This window comes from Sinocyclocheilus rhinocerous, unplaced genomic scaffold, assembly GCF_001515625.1.
Source record: "Sinocyclocheilus rhinocerous isolate Xijiao unplaced genomic scaffold, SAMN03320098_v1.1 scaffold3214, whole genome shotgun sequence".
NCBI classification, from domain to species: domain Eukaryota; kingdom Metazoa; phylum Chordata; class Actinopteri; order Cypriniformes; family Cyprinidae; genus Sinocyclocheilus; species Sinocyclocheilus rhinocerous.
This window is the reverse complement of record NW_015636927.1, coordinates 179575-195488: the sequence shown is the minus strand read 5'-3', so window position 1 is coordinate 195488 and position 15914 is coordinate 179575. Positions and strand designations below refer to the sequence as shown.

The 15914-nt window shown below is 33.4% G+C and overlaps 1 protein-coding gene across 1 annotated transcript in view; it reads right to left on the bottom strand.

The window, feature by feature from the left end:
- The window catches only part of LOC107748291 (vitamin D3 receptor A-like), a 45427-nt gene that overhangs the window by 11598 nt on the left and 17915 nt on the right, over nt 1-15914 (bottom strand). Inside the window, exons 3-6 of the mRNA XM_016563030.1 lie at nt 8602-8749; nt 4811-4929; nt 2024-2340; nt 674-982 (exon numbers count right to left, since the gene is read on the bottom strand). Coding sequence (XP_016418516.1) covers nt 674-982; nt 2024-2340; nt 4811-4929; nt 8602-8749 — 893 coding nt within the window. The remainder of the gene's footprint in view (nt 1-673; nt 983-2023; nt 2341-4810; nt 4930-8601; nt 8750-15914) is intronic.

Sequence of the window (15914 nt, the reverse complement as noted above, 5' to 3'; positions counted from 1 at the left end):
GGAACGTCTCGGTTACGTATGGTAACCCTCGTTCCCTGAAGGAGGTAACGGAGACGTCACGTCCCGTCGCCACGGCTGCTGTACCACCTCTGAGCGGCCAGGTTACCGGCTCGGCTCCTCAGCGAAAACCTGGTATGCATTGCACCTGCTACCTTTTCATGCTCGCGCTGTGATCAGCGGCAGCTGGACACAATCATTGCATACCAATTCGTCAGTCACGACGTGACATCCCCGTTCCCTCCTTCAGGGAACGAGGGTTACATACGTAACCGAGACGTTTTCTCTCCCAGAATGCCCTCTTTCATCCAGTGCATTTCCTTTCAGCATGTCATTTAAATAAACACTGACTCGCTAACTCCCCGTGCAACACTTTACATGTTTTTGTAGCAACACATTCGGTCAAATACTTCTGTTTCCAAATCTGTTATAAAAATGAGTTGAATTAGTTGTATTCCGTGTAAATTTTGTCATCCTTATTGAAATGCTTGTGATGTTTGTGCATCCTGTAGTGCAGCTGATGATGCTTTATATGATGAGTCGCTTCTATCTGGTCAAAGTCTCTTCAGTAACACTGTAAAAAGACTGTATTCATGGGAGTGTAAAGCTGACTGAAGTCAGCGTCCGTCCGCTCATTATCACGTCTAAAGCAGCGTGGATTACCACACACTCTCACGCTGATATTCTGGAGCTCTTGGCTCAGACTCCAGGCTCCCGTGAAGGTGTGGACGGCCGCCAGACGAGACTCGGGTGGCAGTTTTTCAGACGCCCAGCGGGCGGCAGAGTAAATACAGACGCTGACTGACAGCTGAAGCGCTGCACATGCGGCCGTCTGCACGGCTGTCCCGGGCTGTTGAACTGAGCAGTGTTTCCCGGAGCGGGTCGAGCCAAACGGGCCGCTGACAGTGCCAGTCTGGAGCGCCTGCCATCTGTGCGTCTGTCTCTTACTTAGGCCACGCTCAGGGATTTGAACGATTTCCAAAAACTGTTGTACTCAGAGGAATTCATGGCGTCAGACAGAAAAATGAGTTGATGTACATATTGATGAAATATTACGAAAACACATTTTCTTTTCTCTCAGTTCATATCATGCTCAATAAGATCAACACATTTTTTATTTATATAATTCATTTATTTCCTCATATAAAAAGTCCCCTGGTGAAATATAGCACAAGCAAAAACATAAATATATGAAATTATAACATAAATTATGAAACAATACATGAAACACATATATACACAGGTATATAATATGTATGGTGTAATAAATAAATACACCTTTTTCTCTTAGCTAATTTCACCAATTAACTGTTTACAATAAGACCTTTTATATAAATATGTTTTCCTTGTATATAATATCAAAAATTAATTATTTTATATATTTACACATGTAAATCTTTTTTTTTTACTTTTTTAATTTATAATAAATTTCTCTGTTATTATTTATTTTTATTTTATATGTATATGAAATTTTAATATTTTAATATTATTAAATATTATTAGTTTCATGAATACATTTATTTTTTATTTAATTTTTTAAATACAGTACATGTTTATATGCATATACAGTGGGGCTGATTCTATTCTATAACCCCTGTAAATGGTATACGATCACCAAAGCCCTTTTATATAAATAATTTTTACTTGTGTATAAAATCAAATAATAAAATTTTATATTATGTATATTTTTAAATAAAATGTATATATACACATTTTTTTATGTGTGAATTATTTTTGTAGCAACACATTCGGTCAAATACTTCTGTTTCCAAATCTGTTATAAAAATGAGTTGAATTAGTTGTATTCCGTGTAAATTTTGTCATCCTTATTGAAATGCTTGTGATGTTTGTGCATCCTGTAGTGCAGCTGATGATGCTTTATATGATGAGTCGCTTCTATCTGGTCAAAGTCTCTTCAGTAACACTGTAAAAAGACTGTATTCATGGGAGTGTAAAGCTGACTGAAGTCAGCGTCCGTCCGCTCATTATCACGTCTAAAGCAGCGTGGATTACCACACACTCTCACGCTGATATTCTGGAGCTCTTGGCTCAGACTCCAGGCTCCCGTGAAGGTGTGGACGGCCGCCAGACGAGACTCGGGTGGCAGTTTTTCAGACGCCCAGCGGGCGGCAGAGTAAATACAGACGCTGACTGACAGCTGAAGCGCTGCACATGCGGCCGTCTGCACGGCTGTCCCGGGCTGTTGAACTGAGCAGTGTTTCCCGGAGCGGGTCGAGCCGAACGGGCCGCTGACAGTGCCAGTCTGGAGCGCCTGCCATCTGTGCGTCTGTCTCTTACTTAGGCCACGCTCAGGGATTTGAACGATTTCCAAAAACTGTTGTACTCAGAGGAATTCATGGCGTCAGACAGAAAAATGAGTTGATGTACATATTGATGAAATATTACGAAAACACATTTTCTTTTCTCTCAGTTCATATCATGCTCAATAAGATCAACACATTTTTTATTTATATAATTCATTTATTTCCTCATATAAAAAGTCCCCTGGTGAAATATAGCACAAGCAAAAACATAAATATATGAAATTATAACATAAATTATGAAACAATACATGAAACACATATATACACAGGTATATAATATGTATGGTGTAATAAATAAATACACCTTTTTCTCTTAGCTAATTTCACCAATTAACTGTTTACAATAAGACCTTTTATATAAATATGTTTTCCTTGTATATAATATCAAAAATTAATTATTTTATATATTTACACATGTAAATCTTTTTTTTTTACTTTTTTAATTTATAATAAATTTCTCTGTTATTATTTATTTTTATTTTATATGTATATGAAATTTTAATATTTTAATATTATTAAATATTATTAGTTTCATGAATACATTTATTTTTTATTTAATTTTTTAAATACAGTACATGTTTATATGCATATACAGTGGGGCTGATTCTATTCTATAACCCCTGTAAATGGTATACGATCACCAAAGCCCTTTTATATAAATAATTTTTACTTGTGTATAAAATCAAATAATAAAAATTTATATTATGTATATTTTTAAATAAAATGTATATATACACATTTTTTTATGTGTGAATTATTTTTCATTTTTGTATTTCATATAAATGTATATATGATATACACAGTATACAAATAAAGATACATACACATATTTCTCAGTTCATTTCACCAACTGTGAAATATAATAATAAAAGTGAAATATAAATATGAGATTAAAATAATATTTCTTGTTGAAACAAAAAAAAAAACAAACAAAGCAAATATTGTTTAGTAAAATGAAATAGAATTATAGGGGAGAGCGGGGTGAGTTGAGCCAGTGTTTACTTACGCCGTGTTTAAACTTGAATTTACAAATAAACTTGAATTGAATTAAAGCGAGCACATGACAGTAATGGCTCCAACTTTAATATGTACAGTAATTTCAGGATGTGGTGCATCCTTGGCAATAATCACTTTGGATCTAAAATAAACTGCTTTCAAAATATGCCCCCATTGCGGGGTAAGTTGAGCCACATAGAGTTAAACTGTGCTATTGATTATGCTGAAGTAAAACCGAACATTTTCACCTCATGCTATATCAAAGGGAGAGAAATTCAATAAAAATGCCTTCCTAAAATCTGTGTGTGAGCCTTGTGATGGACTGAGCATCCTCACCTGTGGCTAAAGACGCTGGGTTACAATCAGAACAAAATCAAGTTCAAAACGGAACAAAATCTAAATATTTTGGTCTAAAATGAATGAAATATAATGTAGAGTAGCTGTAAAATAATACTTTATAATCATAAGAAGGGGTGAGCCACTGGCTCAACTTACCCCACTCCTACATTTTAACAAACTTCTATCATCCAGCAGTTTAGAGCTAACAGCATAGCCTCATATTATAACCTCCTAAAGCACAAACATGCATACATTTTTTTTTTCAGATTTGTCTGTAATTGTTCAGACCCAAGAAGCACAGAAGTTCAGACACTTTGAACAGCAAAAAACTGTTTTTTGAACTTAAACGTGGCTAAAAATTATCCCATTGGGCTTCGCTGCATCACAGGGTGAGTAAAATGGATAACTCTTCTCTAAAATAAACTGCTTTCAAAATATGCCCCCATTGCGGGGTAAGTTGAGCCACATAGAGTTAAACTGTGCTATTGATTATGCTGAAGTAAAACCGAACATTTTCACCTCATGCTATATCAAAGGGAGAGAAATTCAATAAAAATGCCTTCCTAAAATCTGTGTGTGAGCCTTGTGATGGACTGAGCATCCTCACCTGTGGCTAAAGACGCTGGGTTACAATCAGAACAAAATCAAGTTCAAAACGGAACAAAATCTAAATATTTTGGTCTAAAATGAATGAAATATAATGTAGAGTAGCTGTAAAATAATACTTTATAATCATAAGAAGGGGTGAGCCACTGGCTCAACTTACCCCACTCCTACATTTTAACAAACTTCTATCATCCAGCAGTTTAGAGCTAACATCATGCTAACATTATAACCTCATATTATAACCTCCTAAAGCACAAACATGCATACATTTTTTTTTTCAGATTTGTCTGTAATTGTTCAGACCCAAGAAGCACAGAAGTTCAGACACTTTGAACAGCAAAAAACTGTTTTTTGAACTTAAACGTGGCTAAAAATTATCCCATTGGGCTTCGCTGCATCACAGGGTGAGTAAAATGGATAACTCTTCATATATTTGTGGTCACATCACCAATTTTGTTTAAGGTTGCCTAGTCCCGATGATGTCACGATGACATCACAGCGCTCTTGAGAGTGAGATCAGCATCTCATTAGCTACAAACGGCGCTGACCTTTGACCTGCTGTCCTCGGTCGACCGAATACGACACACAAAGAGGCTCTTTTATACGCGACTGTATCCGTTTTCGCTTTAAAATGGCGATCTGCCTTCCCCACGACTCCCACTCGCGTCTGAATGAAATCTGGGTCGCTCATTGTGCAACTTCATGGAGAAAAAGCATCATTGTTGGCTCTCTCTCTCTCTCTGGAAACCGTGGCTGTTTTCCTTAAATGAACTGCGTATTTGCATGAGAGAGAGAGAGAGAGAGAGAGAGAGAGTGTGTGTGTGTGTGTGTGAGTGTGTGTGTGTGAGAGAGTGTGTGTGTGTGTGTCTGTGTGTGTGTGTGTGTGTGTGTGTGAGTGTGTGTGTGTGTCTATTAACTAATTAACTGGAATTAACACATAAACAAAGCAAATGTTTTAATTAATGCTGTTTTCTTAAACTCACAACACCTTAGCAACCGCATATCAACGCCCTGGCAACCATCCACAACTCCCTAGCAACACGACAGCATGTTTTGCACAAAAAAAAGTAGATTTTTAAAAAATCTGGTTGTTAGAATAATAATAAAATGTGGTTATTAATTGTCGTTGGTTTAGCTGTAATCATCCTGAAAACTCTCAAAACATCTCTCGTATGGAAATATGCCATTTGTTAAATTAAAGACAGATGAACTTACAAAAAACACTGACTGACTCATAAACACAAGAGATTATATATAAACACTCAGTTATAGTTTCATGTTATTGTAGATCTCAGTATTTCACTGATCCAAGTTTAATTTGTGCAAGAGTCTGAAACTCTCTCATTATATATTATAAATATTTAATTATACATTTGTAAATCTCTCTATATATTTATATATAATTAAAATATGAGTATGATTTTAATGTGATACATATATATTTAAAAATGAATCATTTGATTCAGATCGGGACTTCAAAGCGTGTATCGCGAATCATTTGATTCTGTATCGTGTATCGTGAATCATTTGATTCAGATCGGGACTTCAAAGCGTGTATCGCGAATCATTTGATTCAGTATCGTGTATCGTGAATCATTTGATTCAGATCGGGACTTCAAAGCATGAATCGTGAATCATTTGATTCAGATCGGGACTTCAAAGCATGAATCGTGAATCATTTGATTCAGATCGGGACTTCAAAGCATGAATCGTGAATCATTTGATTCAGATCGGGACTTCAAAGCATGATGAATGAATCATTTGATTCAGATCGGGACTCCAAAGCGTGAATCGTTAATCATTAGACACAAATGTTTGTTTAGAGTAATTTTTGCTTATTAGTATGGTTGAACTGGATCATCGAAGGTCTTAATATGATACATATACATTAAAAAAATAATATTAATAAATAAATCAGATATATGTATGCATAAAAAACTAAAATAAAAATATATGATTTTAATGTGATACATATATATTTAAAAATGAATCATTTGATTCAGATCGGGACTTCAAAGCGTGTTTCGCGAATCATTTGATTCAGTATCGTGTATCGTGAATTATTTGATTCAGATCGGGACTTCAAAGCGTGAATCGTGAATCATTTGATTCAGATCGGGACTTCAAAGCGTGCATCGTGAAAAGACCAAGGCAGATGTTTCTAACAGATTTCGTGAGATTCACCCATACATGCTTTATAGAAATATGTGTTTGTGTTACATTGCAGAGGCAGTGGGCTCCATGTGTGGTCTAAGACCCTCTCATACCCGTCAGAAGAGAATAATAGGCGGGGAGAACTCGCTACGGTAAGCAGAGAGGGTCAAAATGTATACAAACATCTTTTGACATAACAAACGACACTTCAGATGAATTGTATATGTGGTTGGAATGAGAAAATGAATGTGCAGAGCAAATTGATTGTGTGTGTGTGTGTGTGAGTGTGTGTGTGTGTGAGTGAGTGTGTGTGTGTGAAAAAAACACACACACAAGCCAACAAACCCATCCTAGCAGACAAAACTCACATTAAACATTAGAGTTTAAAGAGTAATTTTAATAATTTTCATCAAATCAAAATGTAACAATTCCGTTTATTTCTTGGCAAACAAAGTGCTGCACAACAGAGGTTTACCGTCAGACTTGAAGATGAAAAAAGTGACATTCCTAAAAAAAATTAAGTTTTAATCATTTAATTTAATAATTTTTTATTAATATTATTACACTACATTCTGCTGTACAATAGTAATATATTTCTGTCGTAACTGCTACACATTAAACCAAACGTTTATTGTGGCAGGATGTAGTGATAGTTTTCTCAGATGATTTATTCTTCTGATTTATTTCACTTTCATTTTTATGACCGGATTCCTCCTGTGTTTTCCACATTCCATAAATCACAGAGCCCTACATATGACGCCCACATTTACATTTCAACGACATTCACGCCATAAAGATGGACAGACAGGACTCTTAAAGGTACGGTACCAGTGAGAACAACAGCGAGAAACTGCGAGAACAACCTTCCCGCATTCAGATGTTATTGTATTTCAGCGACGTCACTGACTCTATCGGGGCGCGCCGCTCTCTTCCAGTCTTAGTCACTGCAGATGAGTTACACAAGCTGCTGTTTTTCAGCAGGGTAATAAAAACAAGCGTGGAGCGAGCTGCAGACAGCGGCGGTTCTCTGCTCTGAAGAGACACACGAGAGACTGACCTTTGGGCGGATTTAACGGATGAAAATAACACCGGGAACAAACACAACCCTTTTCTGTCCTCACTGAAAGCAGGACTACAGCACACAGTCTGCCATGTGTTTCAGCTTTCAGAAAAAACAGCATCGCTGATAGAGCTTAATAATAATAATAATAATAATAATAGTAATAATAAACTTAAACTTTGGAATATTTTATACTTCTGGTCAAAAGTTTGAAATAATTTACATTTTTAGAATTAAAAAAACTGTACACTCATAATATTTTAATCGTATTATTATTATTATTATTACTGTACACTCTTAATATTTTTTATAATTTTATTATTATTATTATTATTATTATTATTAATAGTATTACTGTACACTCAATATTTTTAATCGTTTTATTATTATTATTATTATTACTGTACACTCATAATATTTTAATCGTATTATTATTATCATTATTATTACTGTACACTCTTAATATTTTAATCGTATTATTATTATCATTATTATTACTGTACACTCTTAATATTTTTAATCATTTTATTATTATTACTACTACTGTACACTAGTAATATTTTTAATCGTATTATTATTATTATTACTGTACACTAGTACTATATTTTTAATCGTATTACTATTATTATTATTATTATTACTGTACACTAGTCATATGAATAAATTTAACCTGAAATATTCTACACTACTAGTCAAAGTTTGGAATAATTACATTTTTTAATGCTGTCCAAACATGAAGTTTTTTAAATCTTTTTTGCTCAGCAAGGCTGCATTTATAATACAGTAAAAACTAGTAATATTGTGAAATATTATTATAATGTAAAACAGCTGTTTTCTATGTGAATATCTATTCAACTGTAATTTATTTCTGTGATCAAAGCTGTATTTTCAGCATCATTACTCCAGTCTTCAGTGTCACATGATCTTCAGAAATCATTCTAATATGCTGATTTGCTGCTCAACAAACATTTCTGATTATTATCAATGTTGAACACAGTTGTGCTGCACAATATCTTTGTGGAAACTGTGATACAGTTATTTTTCAGGATTCACAGATGAATAGAAAGTTCAACAGAACAGCATTTCTTTGAGACAGAAGTCCTGTGTAACATTAGAAAGGTTCACCTGAAGAAGCCCTTGCAGCCCTCGCAGGTCATGGCGTTGAAGTGGAAGCCGGTGGCCTTGTCTCCACACACTCCACAGATCCGCGGCGCGTTGCGGTCAAACTCATCCTGACCCGTCGCAGACGTGCTCACGGCTATGGGATCCATCACTGAAACACGGACAGAGCGAGAGAAGCGTCACCTGATCTGCAGAAACACCTCGCATGCGATGAATCCACAACAACCACGAGAGCCGGAACATATTTACATAAATCACTTGCATTTATGCAATCAGTTGCTTTTATCCACAGCAAAACATCAGCTCAAATCTGTTCCTACTCTATCTGATCCTCAAACATGTAGATGAGTTTGTTTCTTCATCAGGTTTGTAGAAATGTAGCACTGCATCAGTGTCTCAGCAATGGATGCTCTGCAGTGAATGGGTGCCGTCAGAATGAGAATCCAAACAGCTGATAAAAACATCACAATAATCCACAAGTAATCCACAGCACTCCAGTCCATCAGTTAACATCTGGAGAAGACTAAAGCTGAAACACATCCAGCATTAAGATGATTATTGTGATGTTTTTATCAGCTGTTTGGATTCTCATTCTGACGGCACCCATTCACTGCAGAGCATCCATTGCTGAGACACTGATGCAATGCTACATTTCTACAAATCTGATGAAGAAACAAACTCATCCTGATCTTGGGTGGCTTGAGGGTGAGTAAATTTTCAGCAGATTGTATTTTTTGGCTGAACTGTTGCTTGAACCCATCCATCTGTCACTAATGGTGTGGATTACACCAGGATTCACATCTGTGTGTGCGGGAATAATGAATGTTCAGCGAGTTACAGAAGCGCGTTGCATGATGAAAAGAGCATCTACAGGTCAAAGGTCGGCGAGAACGAGAGCAGAGGGAAAGAAAGCAAGCATGCAGCGGGTCTGGTTTCCATGAATACTCACGCCGAAAGCATGATTCGTGCAGCTGTTTTCTTGTTCCTGGTAAAAGATCATCAGAAGCTGCACAATGTCTTTATCATCAGTGCCGCTGGATGATGCTCATGAAAAATGTATTGGTCATAGTGAACCTTAAAATCAATATATATTTTTCCAGTTAAACGATAAACATCTGAAAATCAGAATATAGTGAAACAATTTATACACTACCAGTCAAAAGTTTTTGAACAGTAAAATCTGTAATGTTTTTTAAAAAGTCTCTTCTGCTCACCAAGCCAGTATTTATTTGATCAGAAATACAGCAAAAACACTAATTCTCCACCGGCCTCGCTCCGTTCCCACGGCTCTCGGCCCCGCCCCCACTCGTCACACTCATATTTAGTCATTATGTTTACATTTTTCTTAATTTTTAATTAATGTTCAAATTCACATACTGCACACTGGAAAGCTACAATGACTAAGTATGCAATGAAAACATGACGTTATCTTCTGGAATCTCTTCGTGCAGAAACACAGCAGGCTGTGGATCAGATAAAGACACGGACCATTCTGGAAACGTCAGACAACTTCACTGCATCGACTCGACACTGAACGCCGATCCCGTACGGAATCCGCTGGAATTCCGACTCCCACGCCACAGCGTTTCCCCTTAACGATCCCAGGCCATGAAGGGAAGAAGAAGACTGCAACTCGGCTCCGGAAAGAGAAAAAATGCTTTCCAAATGTTCGACTTGACCCAGATCTGCACATCAGAGACGCTGAACTTTAGACCTGGTTTTTAGCGCTCGCTAGCGAAAGAAAAGGACAAAAGGAGGGCGATGCAGAGGAACAGGGGCCCTATATCCCGTCAGAGGGGCCCGTTTAGGGAGGGAAGAGCTGCAGGGGGAGCCGAGGCCATCCCAACATGCCTCTCACAGCACACACTCCAGAAAACACGGCACACAATCAGCGGTTAACTTTCGAGGACGTTTCAGTGCATCTTATTGTGTGATGAAAAGCACTTCCTTTAGTTGGGAGATTTCCAGGATGCGGAAAACATGGACAGAATCCAGGCCTTAAAACATGGAGTTATTGTGGTCAACTAAAACTGAGACTAAAATCAAGTCCATAGAAAAAAATATTTTTGTTGCCTGAAATAAAACCAATATTATCTGAAATAAAATATACTTTTTATTTAAGCTTTCTGTGTTCTCATTTCTCATTTTAACTTGATGTACTAAAACGGAAATAAAAATTCATAAAAATGACGAAAACACGCAACAAAATTACTAAAACTTTAACTGAAATTAAAATGAAACCAGAAAACATAAAAGCAAAAAAAAAATGGATTCAAAATATTAATGGAACTTTAATAGTATCGCAACGATCCTAAAATAGAATTTCGGATTAATCATTCAAAAGCATGGCTTTAAAATGTATCAAATTCAAATCATCACACAAAAAAAAAAAGACTAGCATCAATAATTATCAAAGCACTATTTAAATAAACTATAATGTAAAATATGTAAAATGTTTTAATTTATACAGGAAAGTTCTATTGTGAAGCTCTTTATTTGATCAAATTACATTTATAATATTTATTAAGTTATTATATTTATATATAAACTGCCAAAATAAAAGTCCAGTGAAAATTATGAAAGAAATATATTACTATTGTACAGTAATAATGCATAAGATAAATTGCAAACACACTTCTCAAAATGATCATTATTATTATTATTTTAGATTAATATTATTAAGGAATATCACACTCAAGACATTTTTACATCCAAGGTTTCACTTGCACAGTAAATTTCTATTGTGAAGCAATTTATTTTGACAAAAAAAAATTGAAATTAATTATTCTATTTTATTATTTACATTTTAAAATAATAATTAAATATTATTTATTTTATTCATATAATCCGTATTAATTTTATTCAAGATTAAATTCTAGTAATCTACTCTGAATTCAGCTGATGATGTAACAGACGAGGGGAGGGGCTTGAGTGTGGTGGGCGGGGCTTCTAACAGAGAGGCGTGGCCTGTGAGGGAGAGAATCTCAGCATAGCACACTAGCACACTATTTGGCAGAAATAACAGGAGCAGTATTCAAGTACGATAATTCAAATCCAGCTTAAGATATCAAACGGTGAAAAAGTCACAAACACAATTACAACCGGCCGCAGATGTTCGGCACACTACCAAAACTGATTACAGGAAAAAAACAGGCGAGCTTTACTGAGCGCTTTCACAAACACCGCAGGCCAGAATCAAAAGAGCAGCATGTGTTCGGTGGAGAGTCAGGCTTTCTCCTCAGCAGCCGTGATGGACGTCACCTCAACTTTAACACAGGTTAAACAGGAACAACATGCACACGCCAACAAATAGAAATAGCACCGAACAACACATGAACGTACTGCTACAACAGATACAGCAATAAAGCATTAGATTAAAAATCACAGGGCTGCACAATTTGGGGGATAATTTATTTATTTATTTATTTTTTATAAAAATTGTGGTAATTTAAAATGCAATTTAAAAACATATATATATACAAAATTTACAAGTGATTTTATGTCCATAGAAAGCACATTAAATGTAAGTAAAGTGTCTACTTTTAAGGTTTCAAATAAGTTTTTGGAGGATACAATGTTACAATTTGGTTGAAATAATGTTACATTGTCATTCAGTGTAACACAATATTTATGCAAAAATTCAAACAACATGCTTATTCTGACCTGTACATATTAAAATATATAAAAGAATAAGGGAGCATATTAAATTTTATTGTGCTTTAAATGAGTAAAAAAAATCTTACTGATAAATGGGCCAAACTTAGGATAGTGGCATGTTTAAAAAATGTAAAATTACAACTAATTAGTATTTGGGGTGAAAGTAATTAGTCTTTTAATGTGTCATAAATTGATTTTTGTTGTAAATATGCCTGACAAGATTGTTACACTGAATGACATTTTAGTGGGTCTCTTCTGTAAATCAGGGAAAAATGTATGATATTTATTTTTTGCCCAGAAAAACAAAAACAAAAATACAATTACATTAAACCGAAAACTTTTGAATTTTTGAATTTTTCTTTTTTTTGGAAAAACAACAATTTAAAGCAGTATTGTTTTTAAGCTTAAACTCTTTTTCGTTTTTGACATATATATATATATATATATATATGTGTGTGTGTGTGTGTGTGATTTTTGTAGGGATGTAAAATTTGGCCAAAAAATATCAAAGGTGTTCACCTATTGTACCCATTAGTTTTCTTATTATTAATCTTTCGATTCTTCTTCTTCTTCTGCTCTGGAAGTCTATGGCAGCCCATAGAACCGCTAACGGGAAAGTTATGAAATTTGGCACACAGATTAAGGACAGTCTCAATATTAACCACAGCAAATTTGGAGTCTCTATCTCAAACTCTCTAGCGCCACCACTAGGCCAAATCTGCACTAATATTCCTGCTAATAACTTTTGAACCGGTCTAGAAGCAAAATTCTTTTTCCTCGGATTCCTTGGCTCATGCCGAGGCGAATGCATACCAAAATTCTAATTTCTTCGGGTCTAGATTTTTCGCAATTTGGAATTTTGCTAAAAATCTACTTTTTCGAACTCGTCCTAGTCCGATTTTCACCATAATTGGCTCAGATCATCTTCAGACAATGCTGGCAAAAACTTATCAAAAGATTTCCGATAGACCAAACTATTCTCGTAAAGAGCTTTAACGAATTTGACAAAATTTGCGTAAAAATAAACATGAGGCTATATCTTTGCAACGCTTTAGTAGATTCTAACCAAACTTGATACGTGTTATACCAAGCATGACCTGAGAGCACATGAGTAGTTTCAGCACAGCGCCACCTACTGGGCAAAAGTTATAAAAATGATTAAATAATATAGTATATGTGATATAAGAATAAACTAGTAAACAAAAAATAAATAAGACAATAAATAAAAAGGACAATATAATATAAATAAAATACAATAAAATGATTTTTTTTTTAAATACAAGAACCAGTATTTTCAATATATTTAAAAATCAACATAATATATCATATGATAAAAGAAGAAAAATAAAATAAGATCAAACAAAAATAAGAAACAAAACAAGAAAAAATAAAACTGATCTTCTAACAATATTTTCCAAGATTTAGAATGCATAAAAAAAAAACTAGATAAAATAAGAAAAAATTAAATTAAATAAAAATTATTTTAGAACGGCTATTATTTTTATTACATTAAAAAAAATGTAAATAAAATAAGATAATATAAGAGAAAATAAAATTATATAGAATAGAAGAAAAAGTAAGAAACAAAATAAAACAGATTTTTAATCATTTAAATGTAAGAAGATAAAGAAAATAAAAAAAATAAATTAAAATGTGAAACAAAATAAGAAAAACTACAATAGATTTTAAAACTACCAGTATTTTCAATTGAAGATAATATAAAATAAGACGGTATAAGATAACATAAGAACAATATGATAATACAAATATTTCATAAAAATAAAAAATAAAAAATAAAGGCTCTCTGTGAGGTCTAGATCTGTTCCAGGAACAGGAAAGTCCAGCGGGAAACCAGATATAATACGACTTATTAACGGTGTGAGAAAACTGGATTCATTCACAGCTTTCAGTCCAACTGAGACGAGAGCTGATGGAAAAAACATTCGGCCTCGTTTGAGCAGCAAACTGCTCCAAAAATGTATTTTTATTTAGGTCTATATACAAAATAAAACAGATTTTTAATCATTTAAATGTAAGAAGATAAAGAAAATAAAAAAAATAAATTAAAATGTGAAACAAAATAAGAAAAACTACAATAGATTTTAAAACTACCAGTATTTTCAATTGAAGATAATATAAAATAAGACGGTATAAGATAACATAAGAACAATATGATAATACAAATATTTCATAAAAATAAAAAATAAAAAATAAAGGCTCTCTGTGAGGTCTAGATCTGTTCCAGGAACAGGAAAGTCCAGCGGGAAACCAGATGCAATATGACTCATTAACGGTGTGAGAAACTGGATTCATTCACAGCTTTCAGTCCAACTGAGACCAGAGCTGATGGAAAAAACATTCGGCCTCGTTTGAGCTGCAAACTGCTCCAAAAATGTATTTTTATTTAGGTCTATATTATTATATTATTTATTTAGATAAAAAACAAATACTGTAAAAAATTGAAATATTATTACAATTTAAAATAGCTGTTTTCTATGTGAATATATTGTAAAATGTAATTTATTTCTGTAATCAAAGCTGAATTTTCAGCAGTCTTAAGTGTCACATGGTCTTTCAGAAATCATTCTAATATGATTGTAATATACTATGATACTAAAAACGTGTGTATAGATTTAATGCAAGTTTAAACATGTAGAAATGCTGTAAATGCACAAGTCAAACACTATTCATAACGCTGAGCACAGAAACGCTCTCAGATCTTATCAGCAGGCAGTGATTTTGATTTTGTTTTAACCTTCATATAGCAAAATATATTTCAAAATGTGTTTCAGATGCAAGAAAATACATTTACAGTCTTACAGTAGCATATGTTTATTCAGTGTTTATTCAAATGTGACTTATCTGAATGTATTTTCTTGGATTTAAGTATATGGATGGCCGAATATATTTGTAAATAATTTTAAAAAAAATATATTTTTATATATTTTCAAAAATAAACAAAAAATGGCCCAAAAAATATATTTCTGTAAATAAAAAATATATTTATGTAAATATATTTAAAGGAAAATATATTTTAGCAAAATATTCATGTTTAATTTTTCTATTTTTTTTTTTTAAATATATATTTTTATATATTTTCAAAAATAAACAAAAAATGGCCCAAAAATATATTTATGTAAATATATTTAAAGGAACTATATTTTAGCAACATATTAATGTTTTATTTTACTAAAAGGAACTATATTTTAGCAAAATATTAATGTTTTATTTTACTATTTATTTCTTTTTAAATATATATTTTTATATTTTAATATATTTTCAAAAATAAACAAAAAATGGCCAAAAAATATATTTATGTAAATATATTTAAAGGAAATATATTTTAGCAAAATATTAATGTTTAATTTTTCTATTTATTTTTAAAAATATATATTGAATATTTTTGCTGTACAGGCAGAAAAAACAGTTGAATTCAAGTGGAAAGCAAGTTTATTTGTCATTCATCTCTTTCTGATTTATTCTGCTGATTTGTGAGCGAGCTGATTTTATCTGGCTGATTTATACAGATGAGGTTTTGTCAAGATTGCAAAAAAAAAAAAGACTTTAAAACATCACTAAAAAAGGGGTGAAAAAAATTCAGTAAAATCTGACATCATATAAATTAATATGCAATAATTATTTAATATGTACTGATTTGT